The following is a 13,796-nucleotide window of genomic DNA, read 5'->3' as shown; positions in this document are numbered from 1 at the left end:
GTGGCACTCTGTGGCAGGTAGAGGCACGCTGTGGCACTCTGTGGCAGGTAGAGGCATGCTGTGGCACTCTGTGGCAGGTAGAGGCACGCTGTGGCACTCTGGCAGGTAGAGGCACCTTGTGGCACTCTGTGGCAGGTAGAGGCACGCTGTGGCACTCTATGGCAGGTAGAGGCACGCTGTGGCACTCTGTGGCAGGTAGAGGCACGCTGTGGCACTCTGTGGTGTCTAGAAGTATCCTCTGGCATTAGGACACTGATGCAGCTTTGGCATCCAGTGACTCTCTCAGGCATCTGCTTGGCATTGGTGGGACAAATACTTGAATTTGTTTCATTATTAGTTACTTAATATTCTTAATTATATAATTCAGTTTTTCGATATATGAAAAATCTAAAAATGTCATTTTGCTTAGACGTTTACAGACATGTATTTTTTATCACATACATTGTTAGGTAACAGAGCGACTCTCTACTTTTTCATATTTTTTTACAATGTTCTACATATATGCAATATACCAAGCGCGTTTTCAAATATATTTGAAATTAACATCCAAAGTTGCTCTGCTGTGTGGCTGCATTGAATAATTTCTTCTGCAGTTCCAAACACTATTGACACTTACATGTGAAGGTACTTTATTAAATTTAAAATGTGATGTTATATATGTTGTATATGTTCCTGTGGACATGGCAGCAGGATACTGGAGTCGGTAAAATCACCAACATTTGTTTGCTCTCTCATTTACACGGACACTCGGGAGTAAAGCACCCACGGCCGTGTAAAGACACTTTTCTCCATCGGCAAAAGAAAAAAGTGAAGATGTGCGCACAAGACTGAACACATTTAGCCAAAGTGCTGTCTTCCGCTCTACCTTTATTTCTCCTGAGGACGATTTGTAACTCATCGATCTTGTTACAATGCACAAGCTATTTACATAAAACGAAGACATGTGAATGTATCTGCACACACAACCCATCCAACGCACAGCGAATACTTCACCCGTGGTTCACTAACGGTATTTACATTCACAGAAAAATAGTCATCTTTTTACATTCTGTTACATTTTGTACAGACTCTGAGAAACAATCTGATCAGTCTGAGCGGGAGTCCGGGTGTCTCGCACAAAATTACTCCACTTCGGCCACGTGAGCGACCTCCACCTCCATCGTCTGAATCACCTCGGGAGCCTCCTCCAGCTTGCCGCCCGTGATGGCCTGCTGCGCCAGGACATAGTTCACAACCTGCATGATGCCCTGATCGGAGAGCGTCGTCACCGAGCCGTCGCTCACGGCCTGGACGGCCTGCACAGCCTCAACGGCCTCCACCGTCTCCTCGGTGATCAGCACCGTCTCTATCTGCTCTGAGGGCGGCTGCTGGGCCGGCCGGAGCTCCGGAGGGAGCTCCGACGCCAGGATGCTGACTGCGTGCTCCACCTGGGTGCCCTGGTTGTGGAACTGGAGGGTGTCCTTCTCCAGCATGATCTTCCCGGGCAGGTTGTCCCCGTGGTACTTGGCCATGTGTTTTCGTAGGGTGCGCGCGTCGATGTGAGCCTCCTGGCACATGGGGCATACATACGGCCGCTCTCCTGTGTGCGTGCGGACGTGACGCTTGAGAGAGCGGGCGTCGGCCCACGCCACGCCGCAAGTCAGACACTCAAATGGCTTCACTCCTAGAGGAGACGGGGAAAAGAAAAATCAAAGTTAACTTTTTTATTTCCCTGAGAGGAATTTTTTTTGCACAGCCAGCAGAGAAATAAATACAAACATTACACAAAAGTAACCAACACGTCCACAATTAGACGAAAAATACATAGTACTGTTAAGGAGTGTAATAGTAGCAGAGACTAGGGCAGGGCGACTTGGCTTTAAAATAACATCATAATATTTTTAGGCAATTGAAATCTCCTCTTAACCACTTTTTTTTCTTTATTGCTACTCTGTTAGATAACAAGGGACGAAGGATGTGAGTCAGAAATCCTGTTAACAGTGGCATATTTACGTTTGCATTTTAAACTTATGTTTAAATAAATAAAAAAACAAGAATAAAACATTTCCATAAATAGATGTCAATGTTCAAACTCCTGGGCTTTCTATAAAAGTGCTCGTGCAGGTGATCACAAAAAAGAGCTTCTACAAACACAGAAGCACTCCAGGATGTAGACTGTTCCCGTCACAGCGGGAGTCTTACCCTGGTGGTTGTTGATGTGGCGTCTGTACTCTCGGAGCTGCGTGAACTTTCGTCCGCACTGCTCACACTCCCTCTCCAGGTTCTGCTTTACGCGTCCTTTCTTCCCATGAGTGGCTTTCTTCACGTGCCTCCTGAACAGAGCCTTCTCAAAGAACTCCTTCCCGCACACGTTACATCTGAGGACGCAAATAAAACATGACGCGGATCGCCGAACCTGGATGATGCATCTCCACTCTCCCCAAAAGACGATTTCTCGGAGCAGCAAAGTCGATATTCGGGAATTTAAAACCCATTCTCAACGTTGTGTTAGCCTTTAAAAAATGTTAAGACCTGTGGTTTGTTCCTGACTGCTGATCTACGGAGCCGGATAAAGGCCCAAATTTTAATTTGACTTCACTTAGACGTGTATTTTGGATGTTTTCCTTCCACCAGCCTGAAAGTGGACACGTGATGGAAGCAAAATAAGTTTTTTGTTTGCAGAAAGTTAAAAAAATCAACCACTGCATGAAAAACATTTTAACATGTGGCGTCTCCCTTTAAAAGCAGTCACACAACCAGAAAAATAAATCACGTATATAAAACTCAATCATTTCAAAATCACATTTTAGCCCTCTGAATCAAAATCTACGTCTACCCTCATCTATCAATCTCAATCTAACGTCAGCAGCTGAAACTCGCAGCGTAAACGCAGCTTACCTGAACGTTAACGTGCCCCGAGATTGTTAAAAAAAAAGCACAAGTGTATACTTTCCGTTTGTTGGACTTACTTGAACGGCTCGGCCACACTGTGGGACTTGACGTGCGAGTACCAGTCCTTCTTCCAGCTGTAGCACTTCCCACACACCTGACACTGGAACGGCTTCAGGCCCATGTGCTTGTTCATGTGCTGCTGGAGATCTTTGGCTTCGTAGAACCTTTTATCACAGCTGCGGGAAAAACGTCGTCTCAGTAAACGGCTCCTCCCGCTGAACTTGCGTTATTTGTTTCGTTAAAGAGAGGAGGACGGTTACTCACTGATTACAGGCGTACGGACGGACGTCGGGTTTGGGCTGGTGCTTCTTCAGGTGTTTGCTCAAAGCTGAGGCTCGGTGGAAAGTCGCTCCGCACGTGTTGCAAAGGTACTTCGATTCACCTGCAGTATTCATGGTTTATGGTGAAAACAGCTGCAAATATCTGGTTGAATTTAAAGACTTCTGTGAAAAGGTAAATATAATAAATATTCCTGAGATCAGGGTGCATCCTGATGTGCTTTTTTTCTTTCAACATTCTACATGTTTTAAAAAGCAGGTTCAGTATTTTAAAACATGGACCTTTTTTTCCCATGTTTCTGTGGTTTCCACCGTCTTGCCTTAAAGGACCCTCACTAAATAAACTAACGACGCCTGACCCAGTGAAATGTTTGATTTCATATTATATTCATGCACAACCATCACAGAACAGAACAGCAGATAAAAATCAGGAAGTTTCTATTTCTAGAGCAGATTATTTCTGCATAATGCAACAAAAATGAGTTTCTTTAGTATTTTTAGGAACTTTTTATACCGTTCTATACTTTTTATACTTTCACATACTTTATTTTTTTTCTTTACAAATGCATTGTTTCCTTCTCCCTGGTGCTTGGCCATTGTTCCATTAGCAATTTTTAATATTTAATTGTGTACTTTTCTAAATCACCATCGCCAAACTCACCAGACGTCATTTAAATAAACTATAATCGTAGCTTGTGTAGAGTCAGCATGTTTTCATATCGAAGCGGGAAAATTAAGGGTTTATTTAAACCAGAGCTGATGATTGCTGGAACAGTGGAAAGATGAACTAAGATGATTTTAATTTGCCGAATTTTGTTCCTGTTGACTTTGAATGAGGTGTGTTTTACGCTGATAAAACCACAGTTTATTTGATGGGTTTCGCGATGCGATTTTGGGACTGTTTCTGGTTAAAAAAAGGATCTTACTCTTTCACAAAAGGTCTTTTTCTTCTTACAGTAAAGTTTTCAGACAGTTTGAGTGACGATCTGAGCCTGTCACTGTCAAAAACAAGCACATTTAAACGCCATAAAGTGACAGCTGCAGTCTGTTTCCCTGCTGCAGCGCTCTCGCTCACTACTGGACCAATTTCAGAAACCGCTGTTCCCTTTCATCACGTAGACACAAAATCGTGGGAAAATACAGACCAGGTTAAAAAAACAACTGAAGTTACACATCAATTAATCTTCTTCTCACCACATCATCGTGGAAACGTTCTGTGTTTTTATTTTATTGGCATATTTTTACCTGGCAACTGGTACAGTTCATTAGCTGTTCTCACAGTCTGACAGCTGCCTCGGGCTCTGTACGCGAGTCACCGTCCACGGGAACACGATGTACCCGACAGCGTAACATCACCTGCTGGATAATATTCTCTGTGACGTTGAACGCACACCCACTCGTTTTAACGGCATGTTCTTAGTGTCTGACTTTTCTCTCTTTATCTCTGCTGCACTACAGCGCAGCTTTGATGACATTTTGTTGGCAGATGGACTTTTTACATTTTGTAATTCTTTCAGGGTGCAACTGCTTGAACAGAACTTTATGCTTCGCTGTGTGAAGTTAAATATGTATTTTTTACTATTAGGTAACAATTTTGTGAATGAAACTTGCTCACAAATAGAGAGGAAGAGGAAGTCTTATATAACAACATGAGTTTAACACGTTGGTGCTAAATTCTAATAAAAACGTACCAACAAGCCTCACAGATAAAACTCAGAGATGGAGGATAAGAAGAGTAAAACCTTCCTGCCTGAGGCTCGAAGGTTTCATCTTTCATTCAAACTTTTGTTTCTACAACACTTGATTATTTTCAGTGTATTTTTTATGTAGCAAAGGAAAACTGGACAAACTGAAACTAAACTGTCTGCATGGCAGAAAATGGCACCAAATTGTAATTTGGGTGAAGGGCCCCTCAAAGGTTCAGTATGTAGCTTTTAGGGGGATATAATGACAGAAATTAAAAATAATATTATGAGTACATTCACTTTAGTTTATAATCACCTGATAATGAGAATTGATGTTTTTTTTATTACTTTATAATAAGCCATTTTTGTATCACTGTTTTGGAGAGCAAGAGACATTTGCACATATTTCGGCTCCTAAAAAACCTCCTGAACAATAAACACTGAAGGAATCTTAATGAGAAGTTTTAGCCGGTTGCAATCTGCAACTTGAGTTGAGGGAGAGTAATTACACGCACATTATGTAGGTGCAAGGTTGTCAAAACAGCGTACATGAAGAAAAAAGTTTTGATTTTTCTTAGATCTAAGTAGGATCGAAATTTTGTTTTCATTAAACTTGTGTGGCATGGAGTAAGTGTGCAGGTACATACTCTTACTTTTAGATGAAAACTCCCTTGCCAACTTGGGTGCATTTACATTTTTTTAAATGTGGATTCATGTATATTGTCTTTTCTTAAATAAATCACAAATTACGTTTTTCCTCATGTATACAACCTGCAATTCAACATTAGACGCCACCAAAACCCCCTAAATCCTACAAGCTTCACCTGTAAGGGTGATGACCTTTGAGGGTGATGACCTTTGAGCGTGATGACCTGTAAGGGTGATGACCTTTGAGGGTGATGACCTGTAAGGGTGATGACCTTTGAGGGTGATGACCTTTGAGGCTGCGTCACTGACCTGTGTGCAGGCTGGTGTGCTCCTCCATGCTCCGCTTGCTCACAAACGACTTCTTGCAGTATTCACACTGGAACTGTTTGGTGACGTCGTGCAGCGCGCGGTGCATCTTCAGGCTGTGTTTGTGGGCGAACGTCTTGCCGCAGACCTTGCAGGAGTGAGGCCGCACGCCCGTGTGATTCAGCATGTGGATCCGCAGAGAGTAGAGCTTCGGAAGCGTCTTCCCGCAGATGTCGCACACAAATTCTCTTTTGGTGTGTGGCGACGAAGTCTTATCATCCAATTCGCTGTCCGCCTTGCCCTCGGAGCTCTGCTCCGCTGAGGGTTTGGGGATGGGCGCTCGCTGGCTGCTCTGCTGCTTGTGGCGGGCCAGGTGGGCGCGGAGAGAGGCGGCGTACTGGAACTCCTTACTGCACAGCTACAAGGACACAAAAACGTAATGATCAGAACATTTTCACAATATAAGGATAAATATTTTGTTTTTATCCCTGCTGTACGGCACTGTGACTCTTTTTGTGCTTTGTTACCACCCTAAAATATAACATTAGTAATTAAATGCAACATGTTGGCTGACAATACTCACGCTGCACTTGTAACCTCGAGCTTTCTCGTGTTTTAACGAGTGCATGATGAGAGAGTAGCGTCTCTGGAAGGACATGCCGCACTCTGAGCACGTGTGCTCTCCTTCCACGGCGCTCTCCGCAGGGGTTTGGTCCTGCTTGGCGCCGGTCTCTGGCGCTGCCACCTTCGTCCCAGCCTCGTCTGCGTCTGGCTCTCCCATCGTCACGCTCTCCACCGCGCCGGCCTCTGGCTCCAGCTCGGACACAGACTGTCCTTCGGCACCCGGAGTCTCCACTGGCTGCTTTGGTGGTCGTCCCCTCTTACCGGGCCTCGGAACCACCTAAAAACACATTGTTTAATTAAAATCACAGATTCCTCAAAACAACCATGCGTAATTCCTCACTAAAATGTAAAGACGTACCTTTGGCGTGGCAGCACGCGGGGGGGTGGAACCTTTTTTTGCCTCCTCCTCTTCCTCCAGCCCCATATGCAAACGTGCATACCCGCCCTCGGCTATAGAGCGCTGCCGGAGTCGTCTTTTGTTGGGGTCGTCTGACGTCATCTCCTGCTTGTCTGCCTGGCTTTCATCAGCAGAGGGATCCTCCTCCTCCAGAGGCACGTACTCCTCCACCTCCTCCACCTTCTTCACCTTGGCCGGACGCCCTCGTTTACGTTTCTGTGGTGCCGGTGCTGGTTCGACCTTCTCCTGAGGGGACGCCGCCACTGCCGCTTCAGATGCCAGTTTGACGACCTCCGAGGGGCTCACTTTGTCGGGGTCCACGTTTATCACAAAGGCTCCGGCTTCGGCGACCTGCGGCTGCTCCATCGCCAGGCAGGCCGACACCACGGCGAGAGACTCGCTGGCTCCAGCCTGTCCGCTGTGGGTGACCACAGTCATCGTCTCCGCCTCCATCCCCTCTGCGCTGCGTGAGATAAGAGTGACGGTCTCTCCCGGCTCGGCCTGTCCGCCGTGAGCGATCAGAGTCACCGTCTCGTTCTGTCCCACCTCCCCATGATGCTCTTTGACCGCCTCTACAGCTTCAGCGATAACGGTCATCGGCTGCTGGATGTACGTCTCTTCAGCAGGCGCGACAAGAGCTAAGGGCTCGTCTGTTACCGTGACACCACCCTGTGTGACCACGGCGCGGCCGTCACACTCGATGGTGACCATGTAGGCTTCAGACTCGTTCCTTAAACCCTCCTGAGTCGCCATTTGGCTCGACACCACCGTGTGCACATCCCCTTTCTGATACACCGTCAGCTTCTGCTCCTCCACCTGCTTGTGCACAGACTCGCATATCTGCAGCACCTCCGTCATCAGCAAGTGCCGCGCCAGGTTGGCGATGTCTGCCATGATGCAGAAGTTAAACGTGAGCATGGACGTGTACGCAAAATCCAGCAGCGGGAGGAAGCTGGCTTTGGTGAAACCTGGAGGCAGAAAGATGAGGATGAGTTGATATGTACTTTTAAATATCGAGGGTTTTTAATTGCTGATCACTTGTCCTCTTAAGCAAACGTCCAGTTAAACTGCAAAAAAATCACGTTTTTTCTTGGCTTTTATTTCAGAGTCGAGTCTTTTCTTTTGCAACAGAAATCGGTGGAGTCTTTTTGCCCGTCGTTAACTTTCACTGTCCTCACATGCTGAGCAGCGTTTATTATGGGGCTGAGATTCATCACAAACTGTGGATCTCTGACCTGCTTTATACGCACACTGCCTTCATCACTGACTTTTCTATTTATTATCAAAGATATTCTTGTTAAAAAAATAACCTTCATACTAATGTTTTCTTTTGAATATAAGATATGGAAATTAAAACCTCTGTTCACTGACTTTTTGCATCTTGTTTTGCCAAAAGTCAGAACTGAATTGGGGGAAAAAAAGAGCTTTTAAGTCCTCTGCACCATGAAACAACCTAAAAAATGATCTTAAGATGGGGATCTTATATGAGTATAAAACCACAATGAAATGTAGGAACTTTTTTATCTAATCATTATATGAAACTCAGTATCTGTTATTATTATTATTATTATTATTATTATTATATTTTTGTTTGTTAATTTTGCATTTCATCGGCTCGAAATCATTGTAAATAACGGCTCACCCACAATGATCCTTCGAGTCTAAATAACAAAAGCACTATAAAATAAAAAAATATATAAATTGAAAAATAAAATAAAATAAATAAAAAAAAGGTTAAAACTGTGCACAATGTTTTCTGAGCACAAATCAAAAGTCTCACCTGAGAGGTCGACCACGGCCTCGTGTGTGGAGGCAGCCCCCTTCTCAAAGAAGAGCTCGTTGAAGTATTCGCTGCACGCCGCCAGGACAGATTTGTGCGCTCGGTACTCCTCGCCCTCGATCAGCAGGGTGATGTCGCAGAACTGATTGCTGAGTCGCTGCTGGTTGAGTTTGTCCAACATCGTCTGGCTGTGTTTGGGCAGGAACTGATTCACCTCACCTTTACTGTCCACCTGGAAAGACCCAAAACGACAAAACTCTGTGAAGAAAAGACTCATTTACAGAGGAAACGATATTACACCGTAAGAAAGAACAAAACAAAGTGAAACGTACAAAGACGAGTTCGTGTTTTGCCGTCGACTTGGCCGATTTGTGTCTCAGTTGACACGAGGAGTCTGTGAAAACTAAACTATCGTCTCCCTCTTCTTCCTCCTCCTCCTCATCCTCTTCATCATTCGCGCTGGCAGCCGCCCTTCGTCTCCCCGGCCGGGAGAACAGTCGATGTCCGGCGCCGTCATCAGCGCAGCGCCTGCTTTGACAGTGAGCACACTCTCTGATGTGGTCTTTGACGTGTTTTAGGATACCTGAGGGCGACAAAGGACGCGTCACGCTTCATTTAAAACGCCTTCAATCAAAATTAGAGCCGCCAAACTTCTTTAAATAATGTTCATTATCCATTAATAAGCCAAATATTTACCCGTTATAATTACTCTGAGCTCAAGGTGACATCTTCATATCGCTTGTTTTTGAGAATATTAAATTTATTATCAAAAAACTAAAAAATGGACATTTGAGGCAGTCATTTTTGCTTAAATCGTTAATAATAAATAATTATTTTGCAATCTGAACTGCCCCATTTTTACATGTAAATACATGTTCCTATCTTCTTCCTATCTTTTTCTACACCACCATCCTTATCTTTAAAATATAATTCCCAAATTATTTCATATAATACAAGACAGGTGGATCAGTGTCAACTTTCTTTTTACAAAACAAAACGTGGACAGTTTTGCCTAAAATAATACAGTGTAATAATTTGGAACGCCAAAGTGCACGCTATCAAGAGCTCGTTTTCTTAAAATATTTAAAAAGAAAATTATCAAGACATTTAATTCATGATGTCTAATTATTTATTTTTACTTTTGTTCTCGAAATCTAACTTTATTTTTTCTTGAACATGACCCTAATCACGTGCCGCAACAAAAAAAATCAATTTAGTTTTTTAAGTTGTGTTTCCCTGAGCTGTTTTTAACGTTTTCTCTGTGTATGTGTATTAAGAAAATATAGTGATGGGTAATATTGGACTTATTCCCCTGATATTAAAACATTATTCTCACAAAATTACGACTTTTTTTTTTCATGTAAAGCTATGACTTTATTCTTGTAATTTTAAGGCTTTTTTCTTGTAATATTTGTTCTTCCTTCAGGAATAACTTCTTTTCTAGAACATGACCCTAGTCCCTGTCGTAACAAATAAAATTGATATTTTTATTGGTTTCTCCTAGGCTGTTTTAACATTTTTGCTGTGTATGTGTATCAATAGTGTTGGAGAATTATTCTCATAATATTACTTTATTCTCATAAAATTACAACTTTTTTTCTTGTAAAACAACAACGTCATTCTCATAATATTAAGACCTTTTTGCCCATTAAATATTACAATTTTATTCTCATAAAATTACAATGTATTATTGCAAAACTATAACTTCACTCCCATAATATTTAGACTTTTTTCCCAATAATATTACAACTTTTATCTCACTTTTTTTAACTTTATTCTCAAAATCGAACTTTTTTTTATCTCGAACATAACCCGAATCATCTGTTGTAACAAATAAAATTGAATTACTTTTATTGCGTTTTCTGAGCTGTTTCAAGCATTTTTGCTATTATTTCTTTATTGTAAAACACTTTTTTGATCTGCTCTAGATATAAATTTGAATTTCTGTGCTTTTCCGTCAGTTACTTTACTGTCTTTGAGCACGACTAATAAATAAATTAAGAAAAAAAAAAACAAAATCAATGAGTTTAACCTAAACAAAGCGCCTGACTGTCCACTAGATGGAGACAGAATAATAACTGAAGGGTATTTGTGAGATTTTATGTTTACATCGGCTCTCAGGCGGATTAAACAGCCACACAGAGATTACGTCAAATCATCGTCACGTGTTTCCAGCGTGTTACCTCTCCACCAGTACTTCTGGGAGATGGTTTCCCAGGTGAGCTGCTGGTTCAGGTGCTCCCCTCCTTCAGTGATAATGTGCGCGTCGTTGATTAGTTCCTTCCTCCGGCCGTCCTGCAGCACCACCTCCAGCTCCGTGAACTCATTCTGGCCCTTCAGCCGCCGCTGGTAGTACAGAGTCCCGTTCCTCACCACGTAACATGTCGCCGCTTTGCGTATTTTCCTCTTGGTGTTCCCGGGCGTCCCCGGCGCGTACGGCTCGCGTTCATCGGTCAGATAGCGTATGATGGCCAAGTAGCTTTCTTCACTCGACATGTTCAGCTGACGCCGCGTCTTTATCTTACGCTCTCTGACGGCGCTCTGTCGAAGAGGAGCGGCCCTCTCCGGCTTCGAAAAATGAGACGGAAATTTTATGCGGCGCTCAGATGCTAAACGGCGTTAAATTAAAGTAAAAACAACAACATTTCAAATTGTTTGCAAAGGTGGAACTGCAGTTCGCAACCGTTAGGCCCGAACAGACAAAATGGCTGCTGCACAACCGGAACTAGCGTCAGTGATGGCGGAAGCGCGTCGTGAACCGTTCCCGCCACAAGAGGGCGCGATGTGCAAACTAATAACAATTTACAGTCTGATATAACAACATAAGAGGGCAAAATCAAAAATAAAATAATAGAAATATAGTTATAACAAAGAAATCTGTAATAATAATAATAAATATAATAAATCAAAAAATAAAATCCCGGAGGCCTTGGCTCACAGCCTTACAGCTATAATAAATTAACATGTAATAATAATAATAATAATGATAATTTAAAAATATTCTAAAGTATTTTTTTAAAATAATAAAAATAACGAATACAGTAATAAACAACAAATAATATAAATAAAATAAATAAAGCTATCATTAAAGAAATATGGTATAATAATAATACATTTAAAAATTAAATAATATGAATCTAGTAAAAATAATTAAAAATAATAAATGAATTAATAAATAATAATAATAATAATAAATCAAAAAAATAAATAATATAATTACAGTAAAAAAATAATAAAATAATTAATACAAATAAAAATTAATAAATAATTAAATAATAATAAAACAGCAAATAATAATATATAAGTGATAACAATAAGTAATAATATTAAGTAATAACATGGTTTTAAAATCTATAAAATAACTGCTAAAGGTGTAAGATTGTATATTTAGTAAAGTTTGAATATACTAATGGTTATTTAAAATGACAACTGTTTAGCTATATATTTATTATATTGTTTATCTTTCTTTTTTACATTTAAGCACTTTCATTTGTTTTATATTCTATTGTTTTATTTCAGATATTTTATTTTATTTATTTGACTCATAACAATTTTAATACTATGTTCAACCTGCCTTGTTTATAAAATTTGTTGTTCAGTAAAAAAGAAATATGTAAATATTTTTATTTTTTTATAATTTACGATTTTTACACTCACATATTATTTATTGTTAGGGCCTTTATTTTAGATATTCTATTTTATTTTTGTACTAATACTCACTATTAACAGTTTTAATAGTGTTCAACCATTTTTAAACTGTGTGAAATAATGAGGAATATAATATTGTTTTTTTTATCATTTACAATTTAAGCACTTAGGCACACATTATACCCCCAACCTACAGCAGCTGTAAGCACCATTTATTGTCGTGTGACAGCGTACGCTCACACGCTGTACATACACGTTTGGAAACAGTTAAACCAGACAGAATCCAGTTCAGATGAGTTTTTTAAAAGACATAAGGCTCCTTTCAATAATGTGCACATATTAGAAAGTGGGGTCAAACTTTTTAATATAAGGTGCTTCACCCGTAACCTCGCAAAAAAAGACCACAGATTTTAAAAAACAAATACTTAAAGCACTAAAACCTTCAGTGTGATTGCATGCAGAGTTATTTTTTTCAGCCAAGCAGAGTGAGAAGGCCAACTTTTATATCCTGAGTCTTCTGAGTCAACGCCACAGTTTTGGACCCCCAAAACCTTTACTCAGACTCTCCTTTTCACCGTCCAAATTCAAATCCAAGGATGAGCAAACATTTTCCACTGTTGCCCCCAGCTGTGGAAAAGTTTACCTCCCACTGCCTGGTTTTCATCTACTGTTGGCACTTAAAGAGTTGTCTGTTGGTCTTCTAAAATGTGCATTATTAAATAATGTTGGCGTTACCTGATTGGCATTTGCTTTAACATTATTTGCTTTCTTTGAAGTGATTTAACTTGTGAGAGGTTTTAAATCATTTCTGGTATTAAAGTATTTTTCTTGTTATATTCTGAAAGCATCCTACTTAAAAAACACCCCTCAGGGTCAAAATCCAAGCCAAATCTGGCCCCCGATAGAGTGTCAGGTGGCCAATAATATAAGTGATTCACAATAAAATAAAGTGATTCATGCTGGAAATCGTTTTTTGTGCTTTTAGTAAAAATAAGGTGCCAGAGTGCATAAAACAGCATCAAAATAGGCATTGTTCACCAAAAAAAAGGGCCAGTGGAGGATCCCCCTGCAGACCCCAACAGGGATCCTAGCTAAGACCCTAATGTCCCAAAAATCTAAGGAACACCTTAAAATCCTAGACCTGTCCTACAATCCTAGAAATGTCCTAAAATACTAGAAACATCCTGAAATACTAGAAGTGTCCAAAGCTCCTAGCAATGTCCAAAAATCCTACAAATGTCCCTATATTCAGAGAAACATCCTACAATCCTAGAAATCTCCTAAAATTCTATAAATGTACTAAAATGTGAGAAGTGTCCTAAAACCCAAGAAATTTCCTAAAATCCTAGAAGCATCCAAGTATCCCAGAAACACCCTAAAATCAGAGAAATAACCCAAAATCAGAGATCTGTCCTGAAATCTGAGGAATTTCCTAAAATCAGTCAAACGTCCTAAAATCCTAAAGACGTCTGAAAATCCTAGAATCATCCGAAAACCCC

The 13,796-nt window shown here is 41.0% G+C and overlaps 1 protein-coding gene across 1 annotated transcript; it reads right to left on the bottom strand.

Moving 5' to 3' along the window:
• Window positions 1–847: 847 nt before the first annotated feature.
• zbtb11 (zinc finger and BTB domain containing 11) lies at window positions 848–11,393 on the bottom strand. The gene is made up of 10 exons (XM_042483845.1): window positions 10,833–11,393; window positions 8,982–9,232; window positions 8,650–8,881; window positions 6,831–7,837; window positions 6,432–6,749; window positions 5,852–6,266; window positions 3,196–3,313; window positions 2,949–3,107; window positions 2,182–2,357; window positions 848–1,663 (listed from the first exon to the last, which is right to left on the bottom strand). Exons 1-10 carry the CDS (start codon window positions 11,143–11,145, stop codon window positions 1,122–1,124), a joined length of 3,531 nt encoding a protein of 1,176 aa, XP_042339779.1. The 5' UTR covers window positions 11,146–11,393; the 3' UTR covers window positions 848–1,121.
• Between the last annotated feature and the right edge of the window lie 2,403 nt (window positions 11,394–13,796).

The sequence above is a fragment of the Plectropomus leopardus genome, chromosome 3 (assembly GCF_008729295.1).
Source record: "Plectropomus leopardus isolate mb chromosome 3, YSFRI_Pleo_2.0, whole genome shotgun sequence".
NCBI lineage: Eukaryota > Metazoa > Chordata > Actinopteri > Perciformes > Serranidae > Plectropomus > Plectropomus leopardus.
Note: the sequence above shows the minus strand (reverse complement) of the source record. Positions and strands in the feature narration are given on the sequence as shown.

What these genes read in the sequence shown, in the direction of transcription:
- zbtb11 (XM_042483845.1), bottom strand. Translation starts at nt 11,145, where the DNA reads ATGTCGAGTGAAGAAAGCTACTTGGCCATCATACGCTATCTGACCGAT. An exon ending in CAAAACACGAACTCGTCTTT is followed by an intron (nt 8,882 to 8,981) that starts GTACGTTTCACT and finishes GGGTCTTTCCAG; the next exon opens with GTGGACAGTAAAGGTGAGGT. An exon ending in CGCGTGCTGCCACGCCAAAG is followed by an intron (nt 6,750 to 6,830) that starts GTACGTCTTTAC and finishes ATGTGTTTTTAG; the next exon opens with GTGGTTCCGAGGCCCGGTAA.